The sequence below is a fragment of the Carlito syrichta genome, unplaced genomic scaffold (assembly GCF_000164805.1).
Source record: "Carlito syrichta isolate Samal-C Ts95f unplaced genomic scaffold, Tarsius_syrichta-2.0.1 Scaffold307134, whole genome shotgun sequence".
Lineage (NCBI taxonomy): Eukaryota > Metazoa > Chordata > Mammalia > Primates > Tarsiidae > Carlito > Carlito syrichta.
The window spans coordinates 131,964-150,363 of NW_007251230.1; the positions used below are offsets into that span (position 1 = coordinate 131,964).

The 18,400-nt window shown below is 36.3% G+C and overlaps 1 protein-coding gene across 8 annotated transcripts in view; it reads right to left on the reverse strand.

Moving 5' to 3' along the window:
* PCCA (propionyl-CoA carboxylase alpha subunit) overlaps positions 1-18,400 on the reverse strand; it is a 419,699-nt gene that overhangs the window by 98,154 nt on the left and 303,145 nt on the right. For all 8 annotated transcript variants that reach the window (XM_021715457.1, XM_021715463.1, XM_021715461.1 and 5 more), the window contains one exon: positions 13,964-14,062. In XM_021715457.1, the coding sequence (XP_021571132.1) occupies positions 13,964-14,062 (99 nt within the window). The remainder of the gene's footprint in view (positions 1-13,963; positions 14,063-18,400) is intronic.

Sequence of the window (18,400 nt, forward strand, 5' to 3'; positions counted from 1 at the left end):
ACTCCCTAACCATCCAGCTAAAGTCACCCTCTCTAGTCACCTTTAGCCATTTTACAGCCTTCATCCAATTTTTTTGTTTTTTTCTAGTTCTTACATTTATTTACTTGGGAACCTTAATCAAATGCTGTAACTCCTTTGTATCTTACTTTACTGAGGAATGGTAATACTAAATAACAGCTTTATCCAAGTTATAGTTAAACAGTGAAGTTAATGGAGAGAAATGAACTACACGAAACAAAGACCATGCTTTCCGTGTTTTCTTATAAATCACATTGCTCTTCAATCCGTGAGGTCAGCTCCTAAGACATCAGAGAACAGATGGCTTCCAATCGCTGTTCAGGAGTTGGTACAGGACCAATTGTCTTGACTAACACACTACACTCCAACCAGTTTCTGACATCTCTGTTACCGCTCACCCAGATTCTTTCTACAAAAATTACCTTATGTATGAGTTACATGTTTTTTATCTACATCCCCTTTCTGATTTCCTGTTCTATCTGCAGAGTCTAGAGCACTGCCTAGGCCACACTGGGCATTCCCTTCTACATAGAAGACACCAAAACAAAATAGTCATTCCTTTTCCTCACCCTACTAGAGTTAGACTCGTTCCCAGGCAAACAGAGGTAATTTTGCAATATGTAAAATGAAAATAGGTTTAAAACTCATATTTTTACATTAAAAACGAACTGTGTCAATGACTATGTTACCATAGGTATAAGCACCAATACATTGCCCTAACTTTGCATTTAACTTTGCATTTAATTTAAAACCGGTTACAATTATGTATATAATGACTATAGTCTTTCTCTTCTTACCACACTACCACAGTCTATAGAGAAAGAAAGAAAGGAGGGAGGGTCCCAAATCTGACATATCTCCTCAGTAATAAGGATTAATGTAATGGAAAATAGGGAAATGAAATTTCACTCAAAACTGGAAATTACTTCTGTCTTTCTAAGAGGAATATACATTTTTCCCATAATCCAGGATGAAGACAATTAGGCTTTAGAACACACATACACACACACACACGCACACACACTCACACTCAATGCCCACGAGTTTGATGTGTGCCAAAACAAACATGAACTGACCACTTTATAAGCCAATAGCAAAAGTCTTCATAAAAAGTAAGATTTTATTTAATGACACATATCTACCTTTATTAAAATATTTTCTCCAAATATTTTTATCTCTTTTCCTATTTTAAATGGCACTTCATAGCTGGATAAAAATGTCCTTCTCTTCTTATTTTGATAGTCTGCTCCAAAATTTACAAAAAATATTTCTTTTTATTTCTTTAAAGAAAAGAATACTTTCAGAAATATGATTTGTTAGCAAAATGATTTCACCATTTGTTAGAATCAAACTCATACAAAAGTAGCAAGGTTACTCACACAAAAGCAAAAACATTTGCAAAACAATAAATCAAATGTTCCAAATATACCTTCCCAGGATAATAAAATCAGAGGCAATTTCACCTTTAAAAGTAATGTCACTGAACAGTGAGAGGAAGAAATAGTAATAGTTTTCTTTTTCCCCTCTCTGATTTCCAACTTGATAATACGTTTTAAAGGCCATTACTGTGGGATTTGTCTTATCGGTCTCCAGTGCAGCTGTTTGTATTATTTTCCACGTTTACTACAATCAGTGTTTATACTATTCAAAATTCCCTTCCTCTGGCAGTCACCAAAATATAATTTTCTAGTTAACAGATAGTAAAGGAGAAAAGTGTAGGTGTATGAAGAAGGGAAGGGGGGAGTTCAGAAAGATATTTTCCCATATATTAAATTTTAAAAGCAACTCCAAGTCATAAAAGAAAATTGCTAAGCTTCTAGGACTATATTGCAAAAGCAGGTAGCCCTGCATCAAATTAACATTTTACATTATAGTTGTAAATATATCGCAGCTGTTAAATGGTGATTAGATTTGTTGTGTAGCACAGCGAAAGGAGTTATTTCTGTTCTACTGGTGAGCTTGTTTCTAAGATGCGTAACTGTAATTGACGTTTTCAGGAATGTGAAAAGAGATGGTTAATAATTACTCTTTCATTTTTTACTTCTTCAGAAAAAAACACACCAACCTCTACATATCCTATGTTACATATCTATACCCTACCTATCCTAAATAGATGATTTCATATTACATTCAATGATTCTAGAGTAATCACATGCATGTAGTACAAAATAGTAACTAATTACTTCTAAGAGGTGGGGGTGGGGAGAAACAGGTTTAAAAACATGTAAAACATTTATTTTAGGACTAAGAACATGAGATAATTACTTCCAAATCTGTGTGTGTGTGTGTGTGTGTGTGTGTGTGTGTGTGCTGGCAAACTACAGACAAAAATGTAAGTCCCTTTATTTAATTTTCTAATTAAAATATTAATTTTAGCATCCATATGCAGTTATTAGGGTTAAAATTAAGTCTGTTCTTTGAGATTGTGGGAGCTATTATAATCTGAAAAAAAACTGAAAAGAAAACATATTTTTAACTTCCTTTCTTAAATGGATAAGAAAATCGACTATTTTCCCTAAAACAGAAAGTTAAAGTTAAATTTTTAAGATCTATTTAATTCTTTGTGGACTAGCATTTGAAAATAGATCATAAATAGTTATACAATCCAAAAACACAATAACATCTCTCCTGTCATATTCATATGCTTATGTAATATTCTATATAACATAGGTCCACTAGGAATTTAAACATGTTATATAATCTAGTGAATACTCCAATCAATTCCCAAGTATTCCATTTAATTTGATATTCTGCAGTAAATAACATGAGTTTCATGTGACTCTATTCCAAATTTGTCTGCTTTAACATAGAAAATTAGTTCCACTTAGTTGAATATCAATGACCTATTCAGTATAAAATGCAGCAGTTCTACAATCACCTCTGTACTGTTATTTATAATATATTTATCTTACCCTTGAATATATGTGAAAATATATTGAAAGAATATGAGAAATAAAAAGAAAAAAATCTTCAAAGGTATACCATGAATAGCTTCACATCACACAAATGCAGAAATTGTTAGACCTTAGCAGGATCTCAAGATATTTTCAAAAGTACTTAGCTACTCTTCAGGCCTGGAGACAACCTGCTGTGAGCAGGTGGATAGAAGAAATCATGCCACACAAAGAAACAGGCCAGTAGCAGTTAGATGGCTCTGCTTGCAAATGTTCAAACAACGTGACTATGCAAAATGAAAGTCTAGTATGTAAAATGTTAACAAGAAACAATACATTAAATCCCAGTAGACAAATTACATTCTAAGAAATGAAAAATGATTTGAGTTGCTCAAAGTAAATTGAAGAGCCTTTTTCAAGGTTAAAAAAAAAATACTTTTAGAGGAATAGAGTATAGACATAGTAAAAAAAAAAAAGAAAAAGAGAAGAAGTTCTATTCATCCAGCATGTTCCACACTACAAAGGTTCTAGGGTGTATGAAGAAAACAGAGATTGAGCTCAACACAGTCAGGATGTAGCAAATCTTTTGTTTCATCACTTTAATGATATGCCACAGGCAGGAAATCACTCCTGTTTATAAACAAAGTTCTAATATTTTTAGGTTTCTAAATTAAGATTTTTAAAGTTTGTCAACTAGATGATTAATTCATTTTCTGCTTAAAAATGAATTCAACTCATCTATTCCTAGTTTTAAAAGATAAAAAACTTATGGTTGATACAAGGGAGAACATTTAAAAAAACCTTTGTGTGTGTGTGTGTGTGTGTGTGTGTGTGTGTGTGTGTGTGTTTTATCTATAAACACTCTGGTTTACAAAAAAAATTTGCCTGTGAGTGGTTTAACCCAGTAACCACAAGCTATAATGTATGACTATTGAGAACTTAAAATGTGACTAATGTGATTAAATTTTTCACTTGTATTTCATTTTTATTTAAAAACTGAAATAGTGTAATATAATTTTCTGTTAAACACAACTTCACTGCTTTGGTAGGACTACACTCTACTCTAACTGTTCCACTGTTTAAAATACTGTTGTATTGTACTCATGCCAAATGTCTGTGTTGTTTCTGGTATCACATTAATAATTTTTTATAATATTTCATGTTAAAATGATAATATTTGGGCATTTTTCTGTGAGAGGGCCCTGTATGCAAAGTGGCCTCCAAATGCCAAAGGCACCAAGAAGACAGAGAAATCCCGTTTGTCGGTAAAGGTGTTCTATTGCGGGAACTTACAGACAGAAGCATGGTCTTGGGCGGCCAGAAGACAGGCAGATCTCCACACTGTTACTCCCTAGACTTAGGGCTTATATAACATAGGGTAAGGGTATATATGCGCTTAAGGGACAATTATAGGGAAACCTCCAGAACAGGTAAGAATGCTATATGCGTGACCTATAATTTGTGTGATGACATCAAAGTTGACATGTATTTATATTAAGGACACTAAATAAAGTAGGGCTCAGGAGGCATTCACAGGGCTGGGGCTAATCAGAAGTCAGCATGGAAGATTAGCATACAAGGTGGAGTCACTTTTGTTGCTACAGGCATACTGGGTTAAATAAACATATCACTAAGCTTAATTTTACTTGTTTCTTCTTACTTTTTTTTTGTTATTTGTTTGTTTGTTTTTTGAGTTAGAGTCTCACTCTGTCATCCAGACTGGAGTGCAGTGGCACACTCCTGGACACCACAGCCTCAACCTACTGGGCTCCGGTGATCCTTTTGCCTCAGCCTTCCAAGTAGCCGGAACTACAGGTGCACGCTACCACGCCTGGCTAATTTTTGATTTATTGTAGAGACAAGGTCTCATCAAGTTGCCCGGGGGGTTTCGAACCCACGGGCTCAGGCAAAGTACTACTTGCCTTGGCCTCCCAGAGTACTGGGATTACAGGCTGAACCACTGAGCTCAGCCTCTTCTTACTTTTTAAACATAACCACTAAGAAATTTTTAATTATACATATGGCTTATATTAGATTTCTACTGGAAAAGGTTGTTCTATTTTACAACTTCTTAAGTTGGTGATATGGAAATCAGAACATATCTTTCTATTAAAAAAAGGGGAAATGATTGTTAGAGTCTCAGATTATACCATTAAGTCCATTTAATAAACATCATTGACTGACTCTATTTCTGCAATGAGAATGGTAGGAAAACACTGGTAAATACACAACATTTAAAAAGCAAATAACTATGAAATACTCATTTTCTTTGAATAATGATATTTGAAGAAGGGTTGGCTAAATTATTAGAAAAATACTCAAAAATTTAAAAGAGAATCTTTACTTATTTTTATGAGTTTTCAATGTTTATGTCCCTGGCTCTTTATGATAAATCTCAAACCAGGTGAACTGGGGACCAGAGTGAGGCCCAAACTTTACCTGTACAATGGTCATTTGTATACATAACCATGAATTGTACCCTACATATTTAAAATAAAAATTTTAAAAATATATTTCATGTTAGAATACATGATCTCCTCTTCCATCCAGACAGATATATTTCTAGCCCTATACTCCAAGTTATGAACAATGATTAGAATATTCTCTAAGAGTATGATTTTCTTGAAGTCAGAAGAGTGTGGCACTTAAAGAAGCCAGGTGGTTACATGAGCATAAGAGACTGTATAAAGTAGATCTCACCAAGCACTGAATAACAGATGACACCAGAGAGCACAAGCAGTGCATGTACAAACCTCTAAGAAAGAGGAAATCAGGAATAGCTGGAGGCTATTCTATACCTTTCTATACCTCTTATTCTATACCCTTTTCTATAACTACTGATGCTATCAATAGCGGCCTATACCTATCTATGGGTGGTAGGTGGGTCTAAAACAGTGTAGGTGCTGCTACCCAGAGCAAATGGAGGCAAACAGGAAAGACATTTACTTGATTAGAAAGAAACATGCTTAATGAACAAGGTACCTCTTACTCAGTATTTGAAGAGATTCATCAGCAACACTAATAGACTATGGATTTTGCAATCGTTGGAAGACCAGGAATTAGTGAGAAGCAATAAAACACCTAAGAAGGCTACCTTATGAACATGGCTTAATTTGATAATGACTTAGCAAACATAATATTTATTTAAAGAGAAAAATACAATCTTAAAATGAAGGTATAGATAAGACAGATTTAGCTCTGAAATTCCAAAATGCAAGAAGACCATCCACTAGTCTATTCACCCACTCACCTATTCCAATTATTGTGCCTTTACATGGGAATTCAGCAAGGCAGTAGGAATTTAAAGTCAAATCTGAAAGGAAACAGTTATCTAGGCCAATTAATGGAGGTTGTTAACCTATTTCAGTGATACTACATGCCGAAATACAACTTATCTGTAAAGGAATTAAAGGGTAATATTAAGCTCATGAGGTTTACCTATGAAAACCAGGAAATGGAAAAGACAGTGTGATCTGACTGGATGAATAGGGAGCTAATTATTAACACACAGGTATGCTATCTCCCCGCAATTTCATCATCCAGTCAGATAAAGAAGCTAAATGTGATTTTTCATGTAATTATTGAGATTTGGCAACAAAATGAAATAGATGCTAAATTTCACAAAACTCTAAGCTGGTCTTGAACTCCTGGGCTCAAGCAATCCTCTCACCTTGGCCTCCCAAAGTGCTGGGTTTATAGGCACGAGCCAACACGCCCAACCAATGAACTAGACTTTTAAACACACCCTCCTCTCCCAAACAGAATACTGTTTATTACTTGGTAACAACAATATAGACTGTGAGAACTGTACATGGTTTTATACAGGGGAAGGAAAGAACAAGTTGATGAAAGTGTCTGAAAATATGGCTGTAAGAAAGTTGCTTCTATTTATATTGTAAAAGTGCTGTTTATGCAATGAACTGGCTACACAGTAAAACCAATTAAGGAAGGAACTGTCTTGGGAAGTACTTCGAATGCTTCCTCAATTACTATCTAGATAAATCCTGTTCCACAGTGAGATACCATTTCATACCCATTAGGATGGCTATTATTTATTTTAAAAAGCCAGAAAAGAAGAAGTGTTGACAAAGATGTGGAAAATTTGGAATCCTTATGCACTGCCGGGGGCAATGTGACATGGTACACCCACTATGAAAAACAATATGGTGATTCCTCAAAAAAGTAAACATACAATTACCACATGATCCAGTAATCTCACTTCTGGGTATAAACTCCTAAAAATTGAAGGCAGAGGCTCAAACAAATTTGTCCATCATGCTCATAGAAACATTATTCCCAATAGCCAAAATGTAGAACCAACCCAAATGTCCATCAACAGATGAAAAGATAAGCAAAATATAGAATATTCATACAATAGAATACTATTCAGTCATGTAAAGGAAAGACATCTTGCCACATGCTATAACCTGGAAAACCTTGAAGACATTACGCGCTAAGTGACATAAGCCAGTCACAAGTAGACATGTATAGGAAATGCCTATAGCAGTCAAATACATAGAGGCAGAAAGTAGAATTGGTGTTGCCAGGGTTGGGGGAGGAAAGCAGAGTAAGTGTATACAGATAGAGACTCTGTTTGCGACAATGGAAAAGTTCAGAAGATGAATATTGATGACGATTGAACAGCAATGGAATGCATCTAATGCCACTAAACTATAAACCTAAAAATGATTAAAATGGTGTATTTTACACTATGCATATTTTACCACAATTTAAAAAATCCCATTAAGGGTACAAAATAGTGTTGAGAAAGAAAACCTCACAAAAGAGCAGAGGATTTAATCTCAGATGGACATAGAACTCTGAATTTCTATAACATTTTTTTTCCTGCTTTTATACATTGGTAGATGGTTGGTGGCTTGGTTTGTAAAAGCAAAGAATATGGGATTCACTTTTTTCTTTTATAAATATATTTTTAAATTGTAGAGATGTGGGGTTTGTGGAATTCACTTTCAAAAACTTGCCTTGAAGCTTGAAGGGATAACCATCTAAGAATGTCAGGCAAGGCTGAAAAAACTCATACTGAAAAACAAAATGGACAAAGCAGGAGCCGGGTGTCTGTTGGGGATAGCATTTTGTGATCCTCATGGTACCCACAGTGTGTCCTCCTAGAGTACTTAACACACTGGGTCACATTTTCATCGCCAACCTCTCTCAAACTCAGGCCCCCTTTTCTCCACTGTCTTCTAATGAACTCCTCTCCACTTCTCCCTTCGACCCTTTAGTCTCTCCTCTATTATAGGCACACATTCATCTTGCATAACAGCATTCTGATGGATGCTTTCCAGTTACTTTCCTCCGCAAAAACTTGCAGTGATCTCTCCATTGCTGATTGCAAAACACAGACTCTTCAAGCTCTCATTCCAATCTGGCTCCTCCAACCTACTTTTCCATGCTTAGGTCTCATGACTTCCCTATGTGACTGCTTCTCAAGTCACCTTCCATTTCACAAACATGGTTTTCTAAGGGATACCCCGAGGATCATCTGATTCCCTTGACTTGCAACACACGCAGGCACACAAACACACACACCCTGTACCATTTTAACTGCCCATCAATCCCTAGAGATAACTGAAAAATGAAAGGGGGCAGTTGGCTGAGAGCTTGTAGGAGCAAATATAGTGACCAGAGTTTCATGTTAAGGGGAAAGTCATCTTTTCGTTTACAGTTAATTGAGAAACACTTCACAGGAACCATAAGCTTTTAAAGAATTTGGGGGTTGGAAAGGCGAGATGGTGGCAAGCTAATAAGGCAAAGAGAAACAGGACTATCATTAGTAGTGCTGGTACAACTGGTTATCCATATTAAAAGTAAAATAATGCACACGATACACACAAAAACCGATCCCGTGAGAATTAAAGAATTAAATGTGAAAAGCACGATTTAAAAGGTTTAAAAGAAAATATAGGCAAGTGTCTTTATGAGCTTAGGAGTAGAAGACAATTGAGTAAACAAACACCAAATACACAAACCATACAGGAAAAATGGAAATTTTGACGTTAAACCTCTGATTTAAAATTTTACTTAGATACTTTTAAAAGTTGCAAATTGGAAGAAATTATTTGTGACACATATAAGTAACAAAGGGTTAGGATACATAACATATGAAGAACTTTTATGAGTCAATAAGAAAAAGACAAAAATCCAATAAAAAGAGGGCAAAAGCCACAAGCAGGCATTTTACGTAACAGAAAATGGCACTGCCAATACATACATACTTTTAAATGCTCATTGTCATTACTAACCAGGGAAATCTACATTAAAACTACAAAGCAGGCTGGGCTTGGTGGCTCAGCCTGTAATTCCAGCACTTTGGGAGGTCGAGGCGAGTGAACTGCCTGAGTCCGAGGGTTCAAGACCAGCCTGGGCAAGTTGGGAAGACCTTGGCTCTACAATAAATCAAAAATTAGCCGGGTGTGGTGGCATGTGCCTGTGGGTCCAGCTACTTGGAAGGCTGAGGCGGAAGAATTGCCGGAGCACACAGGTTGACACTGGGGTGGCCAGAGCATGCCACTGTACATGCCTGGGTGATGGTGTAAGACTCCAACTAAATATATATATATATAATTTTTAAAATATATATATATAACTAAAAAGCAATTTAAACATGCCAGTCAGGAAAAGAAATAAGATCTGTGAATACCAAGTGTTCACTAGGAAGGGGAGCAAAATTAAGGGCATGGATTCCTGGGTTCAAATTCTGGCGCTTTCATTTACTAGCAGAATGTCTTGGACAAGCGATTTAACCTCTACAAGCCTCAATTTCCCAAAATACGAAACAAGGGGTAACACAAGTACATACTTTATTGAATCGACATGAGAATTAAACAATTTTATACATAGGAAGTGCTTAGAACAGTCAGTGCCTGGATAGTAAGTACAGAATAAGTAGCTCACCGTTCATATTATTAATATGATCCTCAAACTGGTGAGCATGTAAACTAGTACAGTCACAGGAGAAAGCCACGTTGCCTTGTCACTAGGCGTAAGGGTGCAGAGTCCTCATAGCATAGCCATTCCACTGGCACTGCCCCAAGAAGCTCTTATTTTAAGAGGAAATGTGAAGCATTATGTCCATAGAATTGTCACGTGTGACAACAATAAATCTTACAGAAGTGTCCATTTAGAGGAGACAAATAGACAAGACAAGTTACATATCTGGTAATTTAAAAACAAGATTTGTGTTATATTAATATGATGTAATAATATATAACATAATAATATATAGAACAGAAGTAAACAAACCAAAGCCACAGGCATCCACATGGACCAATCTCACAAACAAAACACTAAGAAGAAGGTGACCCCTGAAAGAACACAGAGAGTGTGGGGCCCATTACATGAGATTCAGACATGAACAAGACATTGTTCACAGTTTTACTGTATATGTAAGTATCCCTAAAGAAAAACAAAGGATTGGTACATTTAAAAATCATGACTGTGGAACCAGGAAGGAAGATTTTTATCAAGGAAGAGTGATGTCATTACCAATAGCACTGGTGATGTTTTCTTTCTTTAATCTAGATGGTAGATAAACAGGTTTTCATTTGTGTTATTCTTTAGCTTGTATATAGAGGCAATACATACTACTTTGAGTTTAATAATAAAATTTAGTAATAAATAGTAACAATAGATTAATATTTAACAATAAAATTTTACTTTTATTTTATAACATAATATTTAATAATAAAAAGTTTACACGCATGCACAAAAATCCAGGGAAAAAAGAACAGCACTCACTACTGTCAGATCACTTGCTAACTACCTGAGGTAATATCCATCCCATGGTTCTCAGAATTTACCATAAATAAGTGCAGAGAGAAATGCAAACAAACACACAACAGCATTTCATAGCTGTCTGCTCAGAGGTGTTGAACTGAAACTCCTGGAGCAACGCAGCCCAGGAATCAAGCACAGGGAGACAAGAAAGTCAAGGTCAGACCTTGAGATCTGCCCAGGCTAAGGGTAGGCAGAGGAGAAATCAGCAACTGTGAAGTCACCAGTTTTTCCTCCCGTCACATTCAGGTTCCTCCTCACATGGAGCTCTTCATTCTAACTGCTGCTGAGAGCACCCACCTTCACTTCCCTCACGCCTGCTGCCTTTCCTCTGCCTCCAATCTCAACCTCACCCTTCTTCAAGCCAATCTCCACAATGCAACAACAAAAACAACAACAAACCAAAGCCTCCTGTGCACTGCAATTCTGTTCAGTCATCACCTCCTCACTGACAACTCTTCCATGTGTCCCCTAGGGTCAGAGTCGAGTCCACCCCATGTCCCTAAGAAAGCTCATGTGGCGTGGCTCCACCTGCCTTGCCTAGGCTTATCCTCTCCAGTGTATTCTCTGATAGAAAAGGTTTGAAGCAGTAGTTCTCAACTGTGGCCCCTACCACCAGCATTACCTGGGAACTTCCTTGAAATGCAGACCTAGCCCAGACCTACTAAATCAGAGTTAACTCCATGAGTGGGTCCAGCAATGAGAGTTTTTACACGTCTTCTCATTGATTCAAAGGTACACTAAAGTTTGAGAGCCACTGGTGTAAAGCATGAGTAATTCTTACTTGAAGACTGGGATGGCGGAAGTCGGAAGTACTACAGCATAGCTTCTTCCCAGCTGTGTAATCGCAGGGAAGTTGCTTAGCCTGCCTCTGCATAGCAAGAATCCTACAGCAAGATGGTTTGATTTAAATCATCTCCCACAAGCATAACCTGACAAGGCTAGCCCCTTCCCAGCCATCATCTACCCGGTGGGACTGGGATTATAAGTGAAAATAAAATTGGACCCAAGAGAAGCAGAATAGCCATAAGTTGGAGGACTCCAGAGAAAACAGATCTCTTTTGAATGAATTTTCCCAGATTTTACTGCTAAATGCCCCAGGAAAACAATTCTCCTCATACATGTCTCTGGGATTAATGAGTTACCTGAGAATGTCATAAGGACCAGAGGGAAACACCAAGTTACTCATGGAAAACCTCTCTACATTTGCAGATTGTAAATTTTTCTCTAATCACAAAAGTATTAATAATGAGAGCTGCCACTTCTTGAGCACGTAATAAAAATAAATAAATAAATCATCTCCCACCTATTAGCTGTGTGAGCTTTAGTAAGTCACTCACTTTCTCCAAGCCCCAGCTGCCTCATTTATGAAAGTGTAAATAACAGCACCTATTTCATACAATTATTGTAAAGATTAAATGAGTTATACCTGTACTGTACTTAAAACTGCCCAGGCACAGTAAGCACTATATTACTATGTTATTATCAGTTTCATGAGGACCACATGATATTTTGTAAAGAGTCAACACTGACTACTAATGACTATAGAAAGCGAATAAAACTCATTCCCTCTCATGAAGAAAAACTTTCTTCATTTTTTTTAGGTAAATGATTTTTTTCCAATAACTATTTCCCTCTCGGAGTTATTTCCTTCCAATTAAAGAGTACTTGACACAATGACCTCTTCCAAAAAGTCAAGGGATCTGCCATTAAGAAGTCACGTATTTCTTTGCAGCAAAGAACTTAAAAGATTGAAGGGATTTATTTACTAAACTTGAACCCTACACTAGGGAAAATTTTTATAATTATCCTAAATACATATCTAGTATTAATTTAGTTATAAATTCTTCATGTAAAAGTATCATCAAGACAATTATTTGCATAGTCATTGGGAAAGATGCTGAAAGTAACATGACCCCAAAATTTGGACAGTAGGAGTTTGTACCGTTTTCTTCTCACTACTGAGAGGTCATGTTATGTCCCTCTGACCAAAACACATGAATACCAGAATTTTAATTCAATACAGAAAATGATCTACTGAACATGAACATAAGCAAGTAAAACAAAACCATATTTTTTGAGGATACAATAACAAATGGATCTAAGTGATATGAATGTATGTAATGATATTTCTTTCAAGGGTTTCAAAGTACTTCACCTTATAACTTATATTTATATAGTTATGAATTTAGAAAATATGAAATAAGACAGGGAGTTAGAATATGAGAAGAAATATTATAAAAGGACAAGTCACAAAGCCAAAGTCAATTACTGCAAGTTCAAGGTTTTTTAGAACCATGAGATAACATATCATTTGGACCTGGCTTGCTAATTAGTTCAGTTACCAACTATTTACTGTGGGTTCTAGAATCCTCTGCCCCACGATCTCTCATAGAGGTAGACAGGAATTGAGTATAGAGTAGTTTTTCTCTGTGATTCTCCTGATTTATCTAGGTTTTAAAAAATCGGTTTCCTTTGTAAAATCAAATTAAGAGAATGCAAAAACGTTTCATAAGAAAGAAAAAGCAATGAATATTTAATGCTATGGAGGGTTTATGATTTGTATTAGCCTATGATAGCTGCACGTTCCATGGGGTTTCTGTTGTTGTTTTTGCCTTAAATATAAGGTGAGGTGAAGGAATTTTGGGAGAAAGTTTTTGCATAGCTTTCTACTATAAAATGGAAGTCACTGATTATAAAGAATACTCTGTCAACTCTGGGTTTCAAGGTATCTCCTCAGTGCAAGGCATTTTATGTTCAGGGGGAAAGAAAGGCTAACAAATCAAGATTGCTAAATTTGTAAAGGGCACCAGCGTGCTGTGGAAAGTCAACTGAGTAGCACATGTTTCTGCTAATCCAACACCCAGACAATTTCAACTGCATAGAACAGGAGGGTAATAAAAAAAAGTCACATTTTACAACTAAAAACCCACAAAGGCAAAAAAAAACCAAAAAAACCCCCAAAATACAGACAAACTGCTAATTTTCTGATATTTTTAGAAAAACATGCAGGATTCTTTATTTACAACAAAAATAAGACATTAACCTTCTTGGATTGCCTGAAAAAGAAAGTTGTTCAGATTAACAATTAACTCAAGATTCTCTAAAATAGGAAAAAGAGTGTTTTCCACTGTGAAAAGTATAAGACAAACAGAATACAGTTTTTCTTTCCTATATCTGTAAATCTTAACTGTACAGGTATGGACAAGGATTTTGAACTTGAGGAGGCCTTCTAAGTAAATCATCAGAACACTTACTTGGATAGTCCTCTGAGTGCCATCAACGTTGACAGACAATAAGGGCAAAGTCAGGTTCCACGTGCTGGTCACATTTAGTTTCGATCCATCAACTTCCACCTGTTGTGACACCAAATAAGACCGTTACCAAGAAGAAAGACAGAAAACTGATCTCAAGTTCACTGCTGCATACAAAGCAGCAGCCATTTTAAACAGATGGTTCCCAAACAACCTGTCATGTTTACTGCTCCAGCCATGAAAGACAGGGTCCAACAACAGAGTCTCCCAGTCATCTCTGGGGAGAGGTGAAGGACCTGTGAACAGCTGCCTCTGGGTACTGAGGTTTCAAGTGATTTCCAGTAAGTAACAAACAGCTTTCTAACTCAAAACCTATCTGGACATGCTACATTTACTGCAATTAGACAAGTAATGCATATAAATTCCAGTGACATTTTGCAACCCACACAACAGGGCTTGCATATAATATCCTCTCCAAGGACCAAGGAAGAACTTTTTCTCTGTTAATTTTAATGATGGACTCTACGTTGTTATCTTAATTACACAGAAGCCTTAATTAGGCACAATTCTTTGGTGTTGAATATCAGAAGTCTATTCAAACTTTGCAAAGTTCGGTCATGTTTTTGTCAATCATAAATGACTAATTTCATCAAGTCATCATTCATAAAGCACAAAAAAAGACCCACAATCTTTCAAAACAGATACTCTTAGGAGAAAAAATGTAATTTCCAAGGAAATAATATAAAATTAATTGGAATTTTAAAATCATAGCTAACTTAAAATCATAACTAATTTAAAAGTACTATTAGTTTTCTTTGTTTCCACTCACTGATGATTATTCCCTAACTCTTTAATGTGAGAGGCTTACAAATAACATTATTATTGTAAGTCTACAGTAGAAAATCTAACAAAGAACTATTCAAGTTTTTTCAAGTTTCAAAAGAAACCTGCTGCAGAGCCAAGATATATGATCCCTAACAATTCCCCCACTGTCGCTTCATTCTCTTAAAAGACACTCACTCATTAAAATCAGAAACATACCAGAATCCTTGCTATTTCCTTTTCTGCTGGACCTTGGAGATGAATGGGGGCTGGCAGTAGAGAAAGACTGGTGAAAACATTCTGACAAATATCAGGTACCCTAAAAATGTCTGAGCTGGATGGAGGTCTGTGTCTGGGACACAGTCTAGGGCAGGGTGTAGGCTTCCAGTAAAGCCCAGTTCTCAGTCTTATGCTATCTCAAATATGGTGTGAGGGCAAACACACATTACTGCTAGAAGGAGAGGCTGGAGAGATGACCTGAGTATATCGCAGTAGAAATCTAGAAGCTTCTATGTATCCTAGTGAGATGACAGGCGAAGGTCTGGGTCAGGATGAAAATCACATGATATGAAGACTCCATGAACTGCCGGCAAACACAGTTGCCCCTCAGTGTCTGTGGGAGACTGGTTCCAGGGCCTCCCTGCAGATACCAAAATCCATGGATGCCAAGTAAAATGCTCAAATAAAATGGCATAGTATTTGCATATAACCTATGTACATCCTCCCATATACTTTAAATAATCTCTAGATTACTTATAATACCTAATATAATATAAATAGCTGTTATACTGTATTGCTTAGAGAATGATGACAAGGAAAAAGGTCCGTAATGTTCAATCCTCCCCTCAAATATTTGCAGTTGGTTAAATCTACAGATGGGGAGTCCATGGACAGGGAAGGCCAACTGTCATGGTGACCATGGACAGCAGAAGCCTCCTCAGTGCCTTCAAAGCCCAAATAGCATGACTCATTACTCAACAGTTACCAATCCAGGCCCTTTCAGCAGAGTCTCCCAAGGATAGCATGTGCATCTGAGTTCTCCCCCCACTGCCATCGTCATGAGGCAGATCTGACCACCATCCCCAGAAGCCTCTCTCATATGCTCCCAAACTCCACCTCAGTGGAAGCTGGGGCTAGGGGAAGAAAATCAAAACACTGTGTTACTCCTGGTTTCTGCTTAAACCAAAACGGCCCAAGATTCCTGTTTATTCAGGAGTCTTTTTCTTGCTATTCCCTACTAAAGACAGACAGTTTATGAGGGAGATGATATGTGATGATATGTGACAGAAAACAAAGAAACTGCACTCCCTTGTACATTGATGAGTAACAAGTACAAATTTGCAACTTCACTATACAACGGAAGCAAAGAAACTATCAGGACTCCAAATCATAAACTATACAAATTCCCCAAATCTGCAAATATTAAGGGGAAGGAAAGGTGCTTAAAGTCATCATATGCCTTCTCAAGTCTCCAGCAAAAAGCAAATTTCTCCAAGACACATAATTCTGAATAACAGACGTAATGATTCTATTGATGTTATCATCCTATGAGGGAAATCGACATGTAAGCATAAGGCACAAGAGAAGGGGAGACTGTCTCCTTGAGCTACAGTTTAACACTATAGAAAGGTAAGGGCAGACTGCACTAAGAGTTCTTGTTACTATGTCATGTCTACTGTTTCCACTCAATTCTCTAGCCAAAGGTGACTGAAGACACAGGTGCAGAGTAGAGGTGACATTTCATTATAGGACACTGAGAATCTGACCTAAAGAACCACCCTACCTTTTCAATGCCAACAATCAATGGGACATGAGTCCTAGGGCAAAGGAAATAAATAACAGATTGGTGAGAGGGAACAAGGTAACAAGCCCAAGGTAAAGCTCCCGCCTGCCGCTGCTTACACTACCCTACCACCCTATCTCAACATGAACAATACACAGAAAATAGCCAGTATTGGATCTTTACATGACCTTTGGCAAAAAAATTATAAAGAGAAACAAGGAAAATTAAGAGCATATAGCACAAGAGCTACTCAAAGAAACACAGGAAGAGTTCAGATAAATAATTCAACACCTCAAAGGCAACCCTAGGAAACATGACCCCTCTTTAAAAAACAAAAAACTCAAAGAAGAAAAGCAAAGGTTCAAAGAAGAGATTATACAACAACAGAAGGAAATGAAAATCAAGCTGATAGAACTCAGAAAAAATGAAGAGAAAAATAACATTATTGAGATAAATGCCACATTAAGAAGCAACCAAAAATAGAGTAAATGTGACTAGAAAGAAAGACAAGGATAAGAAATCATATAAAACAAAATAGATAAGATCAACAATATAAAACCAATTTACAGGAAAGACAAAAGATATGGAGGAGGAAGAAAGGGGACACAAAGGATACACAACTGTCTTCTTCAAAAAAGGCTTATAAAGCAAAGGAATAAATGTACACTCAAAGATATAATAGTATAAGACTTTTCAAAATAAACAAAACCTTGAACCTGTAGATTGACAAGACTAAAAAAAAGAAATAAGAAATCATGTGTGAGAAAGAAAAAAGTTCAGGCCAGCCTAATTTCTCAAGAGCAATACTGACACAGAAGTCCACAGATTAATATGGTATAAGTACTAAAAGAGGAAATGTTACTCCCCAATTTTATACCCAGCCAAGGGTTCCTTAAAGTATATCATATCTTAAATATATATATATGAACTTAGTGCCCTTCTCTAAAAATGAGGCATCTTTGTATGTACTAATATGAGACCATCCTCAAGAAATAAAGAATAGCGTATAAAGATGTCATCATTTATTAAGAAAAAAGCACCTAAACATGAGTGTTTTGAAGTACACAGAATATCTCTGGACAAATGCGTAAGAGGAGCAGAGTGGTTGAGAGACAGGGATGGAAAGGAGGCTTCTTTTTTAGCATAAATCCATTTGTACTCATTGAATTTTGCCCTGTATACATGTATTATATATTTAAAATGTTTTAAAAAGTAGAGAGAGGTATAAGTATGCTAATTTCCTCTGTCATTATAATATATAATCAACTATTATTTCAGACCTTTCATTAGTAGGCACACATAAGTAGTAAATTAAAAAAAACAACAACAACTATGTTTTGGTTAACAGGTCAATATTCAAAATTTCTATTTCTCTGGTTGTAGATTTACTAATTTCTTTTACCACAGCCAATTACACAATGTGTTTCAGACAATCTATCTTCCTCATATGATGAAGAAAGACCTGAACCAGCAATGCTAAAGATCTCTGGTAGGCCTGAAACTCTCTGGTTTTGTGGCTGCAGCCCTTTTACCTCAGATGTATTCAAATGGTTAATTTCTGATATGGCAATTTACAATATTGTAAATAAATTTTTGTCTTACTCAAGCACCTCCATTTGGACTTAGACATTTTTAAGATCTTTCCTCTAACAGACAAGACAATAAATGCTAACAAAGTCAAAGTCAGCATGGGGATAAAAAGAAAAATAGACCAAAAGTAAAGTGACAAATGACATAATACCCTGGGGCTCAAGTAAATATCACACCTTTTAAACAGGCAATATTATCAGAATGTCTTAGCACTGTGAATTTAAAGTATTTTAAATTATGTTAAA